The sequence below is a fragment of the Lepisosteus platostomus genome, chromosome 1 (assembly GCF_059453375.1).
Source record: "Lepisosteus platostomus isolate fLepPlt1 chromosome 1, fLepPlt1.hap1, whole genome shotgun sequence".
NCBI classification, from domain to species: Eukaryota; Metazoa; Chordata; class Actinopteri; order Semionotiformes; family Lepisosteidae; genus Lepisosteus; species Lepisosteus platostomus.
In genome coordinates this window covers 66,106,996-66,120,163 of record NC_142611.1, presented here as the reverse complement: position 1 = coordinate 66,120,163, position 13,168 = coordinate 66,106,996, and the positions used below count along the sequence as shown (strand labels likewise).

The 13,168-nt window shown below is 49.0% G+C and overlaps 1 protein-coding gene and 1 long non-coding RNA gene across 13 annotated transcripts in view; one reads left to right on the top strand and one right to left on the bottom strand.

Annotated features, from left to right (window-relative positions):
- arhgap9 (Rho GTPase activating protein 9) overlaps positions 1–6,822 on the top strand; it is a 59,255-nt gene extending 52,433 nt beyond the window's left edge. For all 12 annotated transcript variants that reach the window (XM_088633653.1, XM_088633652.1, XM_088633650.1 and 9 more), the window contains 3 exons: positions 2,828–2,962; positions 3,333–3,438; positions 5,743–6,822. In XM_088633653.1, coding sequence (XP_088489779.1) covers positions 2,828–2,962; positions 3,333–3,438; positions 5,743–5,935 — 434 coding nt within the window. In that variant the 3' untranslated portion in view covers positions 5,936–6,822. The remainder of the gene's footprint in view (positions 1–2,827; positions 2,963–3,332; positions 3,439–5,742) is intronic.
- Positions 6,823–8,491: 1,669 nt separating this feature from the next.
- LOC148678496 (uncharacterized) lies at positions 8,492–13,155 on the bottom strand. Its single transcript, XR_015939193.1, has 3 exons — positions 13,069–13,155; positions 9,800–9,869; positions 8,492–8,612 (listed from the first exon to the last, which is right to left on the bottom strand). It is a non-coding gene; the product is annotated as an uncharacterized LOC148678496 (long non-coding RNA).
- Between the last annotated feature and the right edge of the window lie 13 nt (positions 13,156–13,168).

Below are 13,168 nucleotides of genomic sequence, written 5' to 3'. Positions count from 1 at the left end.
TATGTGCCCATTTTTAAACTTTCTCTTTTAAAGCTTTTAAAGGTAATATTTACACTGTGTGCATGATGTGCCTGTATACAGACCATATAAATATGGCATCAGCACAGCACACTGTATATTAGATTAATTATGAGTCACTGGCAAGTGAGGAAATGGCAGGTGTGGCTGGGGCATCTGGTGAGGATGCCCCCAGGGCGCCTCCTGCTGGAGGTCTACCAGGCACGGCCCACTGGGAAGAGACCCTGAGGCAGACCCAGGACACGCTGGAGGGATCCTATCTCTCTGCTGGCCTGGGAGCGTCTGGGAGTCTGTTGCTGGGGAAAGGGCAGTCTGGTCCGGCCTGCTCAGCCTGTGACCACTGCAAGCCTCGCCAGGAGGAAGCAGCTAAGGAATGAGATGAGATGTTTTAATAGTTTCAATCCTGCTCTGAGAATGAGTTTCCACAGGTCCTGTAGGCAGCCTCATTGTTTGCTTTGTGCAGTGTTGTGTGGTGCCTTGTTTTTACCCATAATGCTTTTGGAATATTGACGAGACGCACTTCTGTCTGCGAAGCTTTCTCTTGACACCGTTGTCACACTGCCACTACGCCGTGCTCCTTCTTTCTGTGCAACCCGCTCTTTATCTCTGATGTGTAAGACACTCGATTTTAAATTGCGCACCTCAAAGGAACTGTGCCAATGAATCAATTGTCCACTTATTTATTCAAGGCTTCAGTCTCCCTAATGCAGGTGAACATTTCTGAGCTGGAGTGTTCAAAGTTGGATTGTTACGTGTACAAATACATCGAGGGCCAGTGACCATTTACAAGTGAAGAAGTTACACAGGGGTGCTAATGGTACCTTTTTAAAACAGTATTTTCCCTTTTGACATTAATTGTGTAACATTCCAACAACACATCAGTGCTCAATGTGAAATACTCTTGTTCATAATATATATATGTATGTATGTATATGATATATGAACAAGGAAGATCATCCATTTTCAGTCCTGGCCAAGGTGTATATTACAAATGAGATCCATGGATTGTAAGCATTTCACAACACTGTGAAAGAATAACAGCCCGTCATGTAATAAATATGCAGTAGGAATATTACACCACTAAAGAACAGTATAACATGTGAGTCACAATTTGGCATGCATTACATCTGAGAAGTATAATGCTATATCACAAATGCAGTTGCTTTGCACTCTACAAGATACTCAAGAATCCTGCTTGCTTGGCGCGGTGCATGTAACCCTGACCAGAGGGGTTTTGTGTGTCAGTATGCAGTGACTGACTGACCACCCACATTACCATAGATTACCATTTGGCCAGACTTTCCTTTTTTGATCACATTTCTTAACAGAGACACTCAGCAGCACAAGCCCCCAGCTGTGAAACAGGCAGTTAACGGTTAATGACAACGACAGCGCTGCTTAGTTACCTGGGGCAGGGCCATGTTTCGCCAGTCAAGTTAATTGAGTTGTTCACTGGTTATGCCAAGAAATAAAACTGCATACCAGATGTTCGTCATCATTACCCTGGTAGTTTCTTTTTTGGTAGTTTGTTTCTCCCTTTCATCTGTCCAGTAGAGACCCCTACTGGCAAACAGTGAGTACAGCAGCTGTGTCACAACAGGGAGGTGCGCCCTACACAGTTAATGCAATCGTGGTTATGTAGAAGTTCAAGTGTGATGAAAACTGTGGCTTCCCTATCTTCCCAGAAAAGACTGCATTTAAGTTGATAGACAAAAACTGTTCTTCTAAAATGTAACAGCGCAGTTTGTCTTTGAAAGATTCTCAGGCATGTATAGGGGGCAGTCGTTCTCCTTCACAGAAGTCGTCTTCTTGTGTAGGACTGTCTGCTGTCGCTCCGCTGAGCGGATGGGCTTTCTCTACTGCAAGCGGCCCTCTTTTTCTCAACTTCCAGCTCTAAAGCTGTTGCTGCTCTAAAGCCTGGCCTGCTGTTTCCTAATGACCGCCGGGCTGAGGAAGTGTTTGTAGCCTCACAGTCTTTCGTTGCCCTCTGTCTCTTCCTCTTCGTCTTTCTGTCTCCTTCCTCTCTGCTCTACTGTTCCTCTCCCCGTTCCCTGTAACCCCTCTCCCTCTTCTCCCTCCCTGTTCACTCCTGTCTCTCTCCCTATTCACTCCTGTCTCTCCCTCCCTGTTGACTCCTGTCTCTCTCTGTTGACTCCTGTCTCTCTCTGTTCACTCCTGTCTCTTTCTGTTCACTCCTGTCCCTCCCTGTTCACTCCTGTCTCTCCCTCTCTGTTCACTCCTCTCTCTGTTCACTCCTGTCTCTATCTCTCTGTTCATTCCTGTCTCTCCCTGTTCACTCCTGTCTCTCCCTCTCTGTTCACTCCTCTCTCTGTTCACTCCTGTCTCTATCTCACTGTTCATTCCTGTCTCTCCCTGTTCACTCCTGTCTCTCCCTCTCTGTTCACTCCTCTCTCTCTGTTCACTCCTGTCTCTATCTCTCTGTTCATTCCTGTCTCTCCCTCCCTGTTCACTCCTGTCTCTCCCTCTCTGTTCACTCCTCTCTCTCTGTTCACTCCTGTCTCTCCCTCCCTGTTCACTCCTGTCTCTCCCTCTCTGTTCACTCCTCTCTGTCTGTTCACTCCTGTCTCTCCCTCCCTGTTCACTCCTGTCTCTCCCTCTCTGTTCACTCCTCTCTCTCTGTTCACTCCTGTCTCTATCTCTCTGTTCATTCCTGTCTCTCCCTGTTTACTCGTCTCTCCCTCCCTGTTCACTCCCGTTTCTCCCTGTTCACTTCGGTCTCTCCCTGTTCACTCCTGTCTCTCTCCCTGTTCCTTGACTAATCTCCTGCTCCGTCCTGTCCCGCTCTTAGAGGAGAAGCTGAACTTGGATGACAGCGAATGGGAGGACATCCACGTCATCACCGGGGCTCTCAAGATGTTTTTCCGGGAGCTGCCCGAGCCCCTCATTCCCTACAGTTTCTTCAATGACTTTGTGGAGACCGTCAGTGAGTCTCTCCGACATCCGCAGCAGTTCTCTTGTACTCGGAGCAGTGTCGGGAGGAGGGAAATGATCCTGGGATCTAGATTAGAGTGATCTGCATTGCTCGATCATTTTGGAATACCGCTTCCTGATCCTAGTAAATGATCCGTATGGTGTACCACTTCCACATTTTCAGGGATTACATTAGGAGAAAGAGAAGGAATATATTATATATATATATGAGGTGACCAGGGGCTGTACATAGAAATCTCTGTAATTTTATGACAATTAAGTGCTTCAGTACATTCTAGGTTTTAATCAAAGTGCTTAGGTGCCGATTAGTTTAGATACCTGGAAAGTTTGAGATTTAAGCTTTGTTTCCTCCCTCTGTGCAGAAATACCTGACTATATGGAGAAGGTAGAGCGCATGAAGTGTCTGGTGAAAAAATTGCCGCCTCCCAACCACGACACCCTGAACTACATCTTGCAGCACCTCAAGAGGTAGGACAGGGCCCAGCCTGCAATCCCAGAGCTGTCCAGGCGGGGGAGCGTTCCGCTTAGAAATGGAAGGGCAGGCCCACAGCTGGGATTGGTGATCTTGAGAATACAGCAGTTAACGTTTGTGCAGAGCTGTGGCTGCAGCTGAAATCAAATGTATTGTTGGGCGCTTGCTGTAATATATACATCAGTGAGGTTGAAAAGATCATCTACTAAAATGGAAATTCTTTTGCCAGCCAGAAGACTTGACCATGTTTCCGAGACCCATAGCCCTACATTTATGAATAATATTTAATATTTATGAATAATATTTGAATAATAATAATATTTATTCATAATTATTTATGAATAATATTTGAACAATTATGAAAACCTGATTTACACTGTAGGTACCTGGGGTCTGAGTGGCAGATTATTAGCCCCCATTATCCTGGTTGGCAGCACTGATGGTGATGTGCTACTCATGTGAACACATCATCCTGTATTTTTATACCCACAGTGCTTTGCAGTGCATTCCGAAAAATCACTCTGCATGTTCGGGGCTCAGATTGATGGCGATAATTATTCCTTGTGCCGCACCCCGACTACCAAAAATAAAAAGCGATTAGTTTATTTTTCCTAAAGATTTTGTTGGCGTCCGGGGAAAAGCTGGAAAAATGCACCACAGGGGATTCAGGAGCAGAAGTGGGAAATGGATTTAGCCGGATTGTGGGTCCGGGGACCATGGCCAGAGGTAACGGGAAAGAGTCGTGTCCCAGGGTGCTGGTTGACATACCTCTCCGGTGGGTGGAGAGCCAGGCTGTTTCCCGGTGGAGCTGACACCCGGACAGGGGGCTGCGTGTCCCGGCTCTCTCGGAGGAGTTGTGGGGCGCCCGCTGGATGAGACAGAAACGCAACTGGAAACCCGTGCTCTGTACTCCCCCTCCCTCCCTGCGGCCCTGTGTTTTCTCTCTGCGCCTTTTTTTTTTTCATGTGGACGCTATGAGCAATTCCTCGGTCTCTGTGGTTGGGTGGGAATGTCATTTTTAGAAGAAGGCACCACCACGAGCCTTTAACTCCTTCCTCTCCGGCTGGAAATCCCAGCTCTCTCCAGGATGTGGCGCTGTCCTTGCGCACCCTTTGCGAACGAGCGAGAAACAGAAATGAATGCGCTGGATCAAGGGCAGATCAAACTGCTTGTTAAACATTTCGCTCAGTCATCCGGTTCCAAAACGGAGCTGCTTTGCTGGTGGAAATGAGAATCGGCATCTCCCCCCTCCCCTCTCTTCAGCGCTGCTGCAGTTCGAAGTGTCAGGCTTCCATTTAACCCCGACTGGAGCTCAGCACCACAGGGCTTTGGTTGGTGCTCAGAATTGTAAGCACTTTCAGTTCTGAATTCGTAGGAATTTCAGACTCCGGCACTTATGACTAATGCTGGTGATCAGCTCGTCTGTGGCTAGAATACTGAGGCCCGGAGACGTGCAGAAGAGAATAATCCCTCAGCCCAGTGCTGGGCCAAGATCAGCACAGCCATCTCAGGGATCCCAATGGGATGCCCAAGACCCATGCCAAGCAGCCCCTCTCCCGGGCGCAAGTAGCCAAGGAGCTTTTGTTGAAGAGCTCTGCCTGTCTTCCACTGGCAGCACTGCAGAGGCCCCAGGACAGACACCACACCTCCCCTCCCCCTCTCCCCTAATCCCTCGCCTGCTGCTCCCTGCCTCCGAGGTGCCATCCTCTCCCTCTAACGAGTGCCAGCCTGACAGCGCGCGGGGGGTTGTGGGGGCGCTGTGGAGTGTCCACGGGCTGCCATCTCCCTGGTGCTCTCCGCCATCCTCCTCCCCTCTTCTCCTCTTTCTTCCCACTCGGTTTCTCTGCGATCACAACTGGCCCTGTTCTCAACCCTGCGGGGACGGCTCTGTCCCGTGACGTCTGGTCACGGTCCCTGTGCCTGGACGGCATTTAGTTCCGCATTTCCCACTTCTGCTCCCAAATTCCAATTGACCGCCCATGGCGTATTTTCCAGCTTTTCCAAAAACGTATCGCTTTCCATTGTGGTAGGCCGGCAGAAGCGGACGTGCCTGAATGCAGCTCAAGGGGGATTTATTTGACCAAACAATTAACTGCTCATTTCAGGACTCTGAGAAACGCAAGTCAATATAGGGAGGGGAACGGCAAATTGTACTGCTCTGTCCTAATGGGTTTGTAACCTCAGTGTGCAGATGTTCTCAACGGCGGGCAGTCTGCTCTCATCACTGTGGCACAAACAGGCCCTTTTAGAATGACCTTTGACCCTGCACTTCCCTCTCTCCCTGTGTTCCCCGGGTGCAGGGTGATGGAGCAGTCCGACATCAACCGCATGACCACCCAGAACATCGGCATCGTGTTCGGCCCGACGCTGATGAGGCCCGAGAGAGACAACTCCAACATAGCCATCAACATGGTGTACCAGAACCAGGTGGTGGAGCTCATCCTCAGCGAGTACAGCCAGATCTTCGGCCCTGAGAGGCCAGACTTCCACTGACCTGTCCGCGGGGCGCGGTGTTGGCCGGCCTCCTCCGAACGACACTCGTGCGGTCTTCCGCCATCTTTCTTTTTCCCTGCTGTCTTGGGAAGGGACAGTAGCCGCAGGATTCGGCAGCCGTCCACCAGGACAGTGACTGCGATGGTTGGGCTGGGAGAGAGAAAGGGGCGAGACTTCGATGTTGCATTGGTCACCTTTACACTGTTTTCACTGGAGTTTGTAACCTACTCTGTCTCACGCTCGCTCTGTCATGCATGGGCTGCTCTCAAAGCCCCCTGGTGGTGAAGAAGACAGAGATCAAAACGTTGTACTAGCAGACTCCTGCCACTGAAGCAGGCCACGGGGACGCGAATCACGAGCTTCTCCCTGAAATCACTGTGGCTCGGGTTCCCTGAATGGCTTGGCGTTCCTCTAGGTCTGCGATTCAATCCCATAGTCCCTTGCATTCGGGGCCAGTGAGACACAGGAGATTAGAGCAAGTCTGATGCCGAAACGTTTTTTAAATTATTTTTTAATGTTTTTTTAACAGTCGTGTCTGATTCGTACAGGCTCCCTCGAAAGACGTGGCGTGGTGCCGGAGATTTGGCACAGATATTTGTACGAGAAGGGGCCGGTGGTGTGGGAGCGCTCAGGAGGGGAGGCTTGGCTTGTGTTTTCCCAGAATTCTCTTCCTTTGTAACAGGCTGTCTGCCGTGCGGTGAATCCTGGACTCACCTGTCTAACTGGCCGTCTTCCACAGCCAGCAATCAATGGGGAAGACATTTTAACACCAGCACCATAAGACTTCAACGTTGTAGTCCTCCAAGACAGGACTTATTCATGCTGTTTAATTTTTTTTGGCAAAAATGAAGCACTGTTTTATTACATAAATGTGGATACAGAAATGATGCATATTTTTTGCTTTTTTATTTGTTTTTAAAAAGAAAGGCATTCGTCCACCTCAAGCAATAGCATCAGCACTAGTATGAAACTGTGGTTTGTGTGTGTGCACGTGAGGGTGTGTGTGTTCCAGTTTAGTTCAATTGAACATTATCTCACTAAGGCACGGTAAGCCAGCAGGCTGTGAGCCAAATTCAGAGAACGCACGGCTATGGTCCTAGGACAATTTAACATAGGTCAACACCAGATTCTCTGTCCTGTTCCATTAAGAACGCTGTGATGTCACTTCCTCTGCCTCTGTTTGCCTTGTCCTGAGGTAGCAGGACAGTGCAAATGGCCTAACAGAGACAAGAAGATATTTTTTTTCTTTTGCATGTCTGCCCATGCTTACCAAAATTAGGGTTCTGAAAAAGATCAAAGCAACTGCAGGAAGATCAAGGAGTGCCAAACTGCAGTTATACAGCTTAAGAGTTTGGGAAGGTTTAATGTGATTCTGAGAAATTGTTTAGCAGTTGTTTAAAGTTGTTCATCTGCTGTTATCCCTCCCACTGACTGCACAACAAAGCAAATGACACTGGATTAAGAAAAGTTCACCTTCTTACCAGGAGTGACTGTTCTCCAGTGTCACTGTGTGAACAAAGGGTCATACTCTTACAGACAAACACGCAGGAAAGCCTTCCCTAACTATTGATACACATTAGATTCATCAGCTTTGTAAACAGAGACCTTTCTGGAATGGGTATGCATGATGTGTATGACAGTGAAGCCCCTATTTCAGAAAGTGCCTTTGAGAGTGTTGTTGGCTGTTAGTTTATGGGCACTCCTGCAAGCTAAAGATGTTTGTTTTTTTCCAATTATATTTAATGCTGAATCCTCAAAGGCGCTGACAAAGTGAACCTCCTGAACATCCTCAGTATCAGCGGTGATACATGAACTGGACGATGCAAGGGGGAACTACATGGAGGAGCATTTAAAACTGAGAACAGGAGGCGCTTCTTTACCCAAAGGGTGGTGGGAGTGTGGAACAAGCTGCCCATCCAAGTTGTTTAAGATAACACCCTGATTTCTTTCAAAAAACAGGATGAGATGCCTAGATCAGTTAGTTACTAACAAGCCACAATCCTCTTCTTGCTTCTTGCTTGTAATCATTCTCATGTTGTTAATGCCTGTTCTCAGGTAAACAAGGAGTTGGTAGGAAGAGGTACTTTCTAGTCCAGAATCAGCCAGTCCTGGTGACCCCAGTGTATGTGGCTCTTTGGTCTGTGCGGTAGACTTCCAGTTATTTAATTGAATCAGTAATTAATTGGTTAATAACACACTTTGTTTAGGTTGTAAAAATTTCCCTATACTGGAGAGCCCTGTACTAATCAGATCCCATCAGCAGAACAGAAGACAGGTCCCAGAACTGTACGCTGCTCTGGTGCCGAGTCCACTCGAGACCGCTGCGCCATGCTGACTAGGCAATGCAACGTTCAAGTGGTTCTTGTTAAATTTCTGGCGCTTACTACAACGCTGTGATCCTCTGCGACCGCTGCTTGGCTGAAGAAAACGCGCCAGGCGCAGAGACGTGCGGAAGACGGCTGGAAACGGGATGTGCAGTAGTTGACAGGCTCGACCCTGCGAGCCGCCGGCCGTGTTGGTGCACAGCCCCAGTGAGCCGGGCTCCAGCAATCGGAGGGGCTGGCAGCCTGGCAGTGCCAGGAGGGCAACACTTCCACACTTACGGAGCCTCTTGGTCGATTCCTCAGTTTTCAGCGGAAGTGATTAATGTCTGGGAAGCGCCACTCTGCCACGGGTCCTGCAGTGGGAGACAAGGAAGGGGCTGGGCTGGCCTGTGGGTGGCAGAGGGGCACCGGCACTGGCAGAAGGGGCACAGGCACTGGCAGAAGGGGCACAGCTACTGGCAGAGGGACACAGGTACTGGCAGAGGGGCACAGGTACTGGCAGAAGGGGCACAGGTTGTGGACAGCCCTGCGTCAGCCTTAGGCCAAACTGAGGTTTTGCGCCCAGTGACCTCTTGACGGTCCCTGCTCATCTGATCCCTTCGTACGGTCCAGCGTGGATTTTTCTTTTTAAAAATCTACCACCCCCCCGTCAAGAGAGCTAATGCGTACCCCATGCCATTGCTTGTGGCTTCGCATTGTGTGGGATGGTTTGGCAAACGGTTTCTACCCACCGCAGCCCAGAGTCAGAGCCCATTTGTTTGTTGCCTGGGGGCCTGCTCGCCGTTCCTGTTGCGTGTCGAAGCGGCTGGCGTCGGATGACCCGCGCTGGCGTGTCAGTGCCTGCCGCAGAGGCCGCCCTGTGGCTGACAGCCTAGTCAGGGGGATGCCGAAAGGCGGAGAAGTCCGAGCCATCGCGCTGGGACGGGGTGGGGCTGGGATTGAATGGGTAGGGGGGGTTACCTTTCTTTACTTTGCACTTCCAGGGCCTTTCAGACCCTCGTTCGGATTTCGCTCTGCCACGTGCCTTCTCTAAAATCCCCGGCACTTTCCCGAGAGCTCACGACTCAGAGGGGGGCTGAGGAGAAAAGATCCACCTCTTATTGTTGTTCTTCTCGGGGTTCATGCTCCGGTTCCAGTCGAAATGTCTTGCAGCAGGGTGGCCGGCGAGGGCAGTAACGGGCTCTTGGCGAGTCGTGCAGGGGGGGGTTGGCCGAGTCGGGCACTGCCAGTTTGACCACGACCCCAGAGGACTGCGGGCCAGGGTTCGCCCAGCGCCAGCGTGCAGCCCGGAGTGGGGAGGGAGGGCATGACTCGTCGACTCGAATGCAGTATCGTCTGCCCACACCCCCACCCCCCCGCAACCACCAACCCCAGAAACAGGGCAAACGACCCCCGGGAAGTGGACATCGGGTAGTCGAATGGGCGTGGTCTTCCCTCCCTCCCTTCCAAAGCATTTCGAAACGTTAAAAAGAAAAAAACAAACACAAATTCCCCGGAGGAAGAGAAGAAGGCGCTTGCAGGCGAAATGGTGGATTAGTACCTGCCTGGAGCTCCAAACCCGTCCCTCGCGGGGCCCTCGACACTGGGAGGAATGTGCGGCTCTCGGAGCCCTGTAATCGAAGCGATTTCTGCTTTTAATAACGGCGGAGGAGGAAAAAGAAATACATATGTTAAAAAAATGTGATTCCCCCCCCTCCCCCCGACACACACACACATACACCCCCCTTTTTGTGGCTTGGTAATTTTATATTGACTCTGCGGGTTTGGCAAAGGAAAAAAAAAAGGCAAATGTGTAAGGAATTTTAATTTTTTTTTTTTGCGTTTTGCTCGCGTCTCCGGGGGTGTTCTGTTTGCATCGCCAAGGCCCTTCTTGGCTGAAATCGCCGGGTCAGCTCGAAAAACCGTTGGAGAGGATCTCGAATTCCTTCTGGGTTTGAGAGAGGCTTATTTGTGTCTTTAAATTGGAGTGTCCAGTGTGTTTCTTCCGTGATTTCTTTCCCGCTGGGTTTGGGCTTTACCTCAGCTCTGCCAGCCATGCTAGAGCCTGGCCAGCCCAAGAGGACGCAGGGCTGCCTTCACAGAGCAGGGCCGACCGGCTGACATTAGATACCGGGCGCTTGTGGCCCAGGCTGCGATGACGTCAGCGGTAGGCTCTGGCTCGGCGCTTCCGCGGTGACAGGAGGCCGTTCCGCTATTTTAAACAAGTTTGGTTTCCGTGCTCATGTTTCTCCCTCCGTTGCGCCGTGGCACTGTGTTATATTGATCCAAGGGGGGTCCGCGTGCTTGACCGAGCTCACCACTCAGCCTTTTAATTTTTGCTCGAAAGTGGGCTGGCCTTCGTGGATATATTTCTGTCTGCCTGTGCTGTGGCCACGTCAACAAAACAAGACTCCCCCCCCCAAAAAAGAAGGCTCTCTGTTTCTCGATCGGCCCCAGGTCATCGGCAGGGGCTGGGGTTTTACGCCTTGAAAGCTGGGGATTCACCTAAGCGATGTTTCCCAGAGGGCTGTGCTGACTGTGGCTGAAGGCTGCATCGTAAACACCAGCTATGGCACAAGCCCTGCTCATGGCTTCAAAGACCCCATCCCCAATTATGAACTATGAAAGATCACTTAAGGTATGCGAGTCCTCATCTGGGCTCTGTGTGACTGTGAGTCTGACAGGCCTATTGGATAAGCAGAGTTTCTGGTGTTGCCTTGCCAACGTCCTGTCCCCAGTTCGAGAACAGGGGCAGGGCTGCGTGAGGGGCCTACAATCAAGAGACACAGTGGCTGAGCGGGGGATGTACCTGGAAGATGTTGCTGGTGGTACCTAAAGCAAAATGCACAGAAAAACGGAAACACATTTTTTGTAAACAGCCCCCGTGTTTGGTTTATCTGGCTGGTTTCGGCGGAACAATTATGGGGCAAGGTGCTTTGCTGAAGGTCCGGGGGAGGGGCTCGGGGGGGAGTGCAGCAGAAGTGCCGCCATCCATCCGCCTGCCTGGGATTGAAACCCACAACCCCATAGTCAAGGGGGCACAGCCCTCACCTCTACACCGATGCACAGGCCCCTAATGCTGAGTGTGCCTGCCTCAGTAAAAGGGTCTGTGAACAGTCACATCGTTCATGGAGTTCAGTCAGATTTATAACCATTGGGCCTGTTGCTCTTCAGAACCAGAGGTTTAGAACATAAGAAAGGTTAGAAACAAGCCGTTTGGGCCCATGTAGATCATTTGGCTTTGCATTTCTTGGCTGTATTAGGTTTGGGCTCAGCTGTATTAGGTTTTATCACTAACTCCACTCCAAAGAGGACTAGGAGACCTACATCATCTGTCTGTTTCTTTGACAACGTAAAGTGGAGAACGAAGAGTCCTGTATTTGTTTTGTTTTCTTCTTGTTTTCTTCTAAATTATTGTTTTTTTAAATTGTTTTGGGGTGTTGGTTTTTATATAGCTGTGTTTTTTTGGAGCCTTTGAGAGACCAAGACAAAAACTGCATACAAACAGATTTTGTACTGCATTTAAAACACACACACACAGAGAAAATGTTTTTTGGATTAAGTGAGGATATTAAAAAAAGAGAGAGACAGACAATCCTTCTTTACAAATGTGGTGGTCTGCCAGTTTTGTGTCTTGTTGTCATTTTTAATTTTTCTTTTTCAGAAACCAAAACCTCTATCGCTGTGCCAAGATGACATTTTTTTTTTGTCGACAGATTTTATAATATGTCTGTAACCAATATTATTTCAGTTAGTGATGTGGGCTCTTCACTGCAACACAGCATGTCAAAGTATATCCAAGAATGGGGACGAACCCCCTTTTCCTTCCCTCCTTTCCCTCGCTCGCTCTCCTTAATGATGATGTCCAGTTGAAAGGGCTTGTCTTTGAGGTTTTTTTCCCCCCACAATTCACCTCAGAATAGGAGCCCCATCCTGCAATTTTCTGCCAGTACTTGGTGCGTCTCCAAAACTCAGCCAGCTCCCGCACAGCAAGAACTTGAGGAAATCTGGAAACGAGAGGAGGCCATTCGGCCCATGTAGTTTCGCTGGGTTTTCGTTTCTCCTTGATCCCAGAATCTCATCCAGCTGTTTCTTTAAACAACCTAAGGTGTCTGCGTCAAACAACATGGGTTGGTAGCCTGTTCCAGACTCCCAGATATTACAATGGTTTATTCATGTTATAATAAAGCTGGATAGTTTGTTAACCAAAAAGCAATAATGCAATTCAGTTAATTGTGTATTTTTACATGTATCTTGGGGGACATACAAGACAATTACTTTGCGCATATTCCAATAATTAAATGTATTTTCATCTATTTTGCACTTAAGTGATTTGGCCTGTTCTTTAGTGTGAAATCATTTTTAATAACTGTTTAGACCTCAAGCTCAGAACAAGTATTAATTTATTGTCCTGAAAGATGTTTAAACCGACATCTCTAATGCAAACAAGCTCTAAAAACGACGGATTTCAACCCGAGGTCCTAAGACACAGTCCAGAGGATCTTCAAAAACGGTTACATTTTACCTTTAAGCCTAAGGGTGCGTAAAATAACATTCACACCTCTGACAATATTTGAGGCGGCTCTGTGGGCAAGTAATGTTTCTTTCATAGTGGAGGCAGTAGTTATTAGAATTATAAAAAACAGTTTATATCTTTCGTTAAAACCGAATCTTTACACTGATGGGTTGCATGAAATGGGATTCCAGAGTAAAAAACAACAACTTCAGTTTATATAAAATGAAAGTAGCTGCTGATTGGGTTGCCAATGGATGCAACTACCTCCGTAAGGGCGCCGTTAAACTGTGATTCAGAGCAGGTGAGGCGGTTACCTTTCGAGCGGAGGACCGGGGGAAGTTCAGGAGACTTTGACAGGAGCAGGCCGCGCGTTCGTTTACGTTTTTATCGTGAAGTTTGAGAAGGTTCTAGACA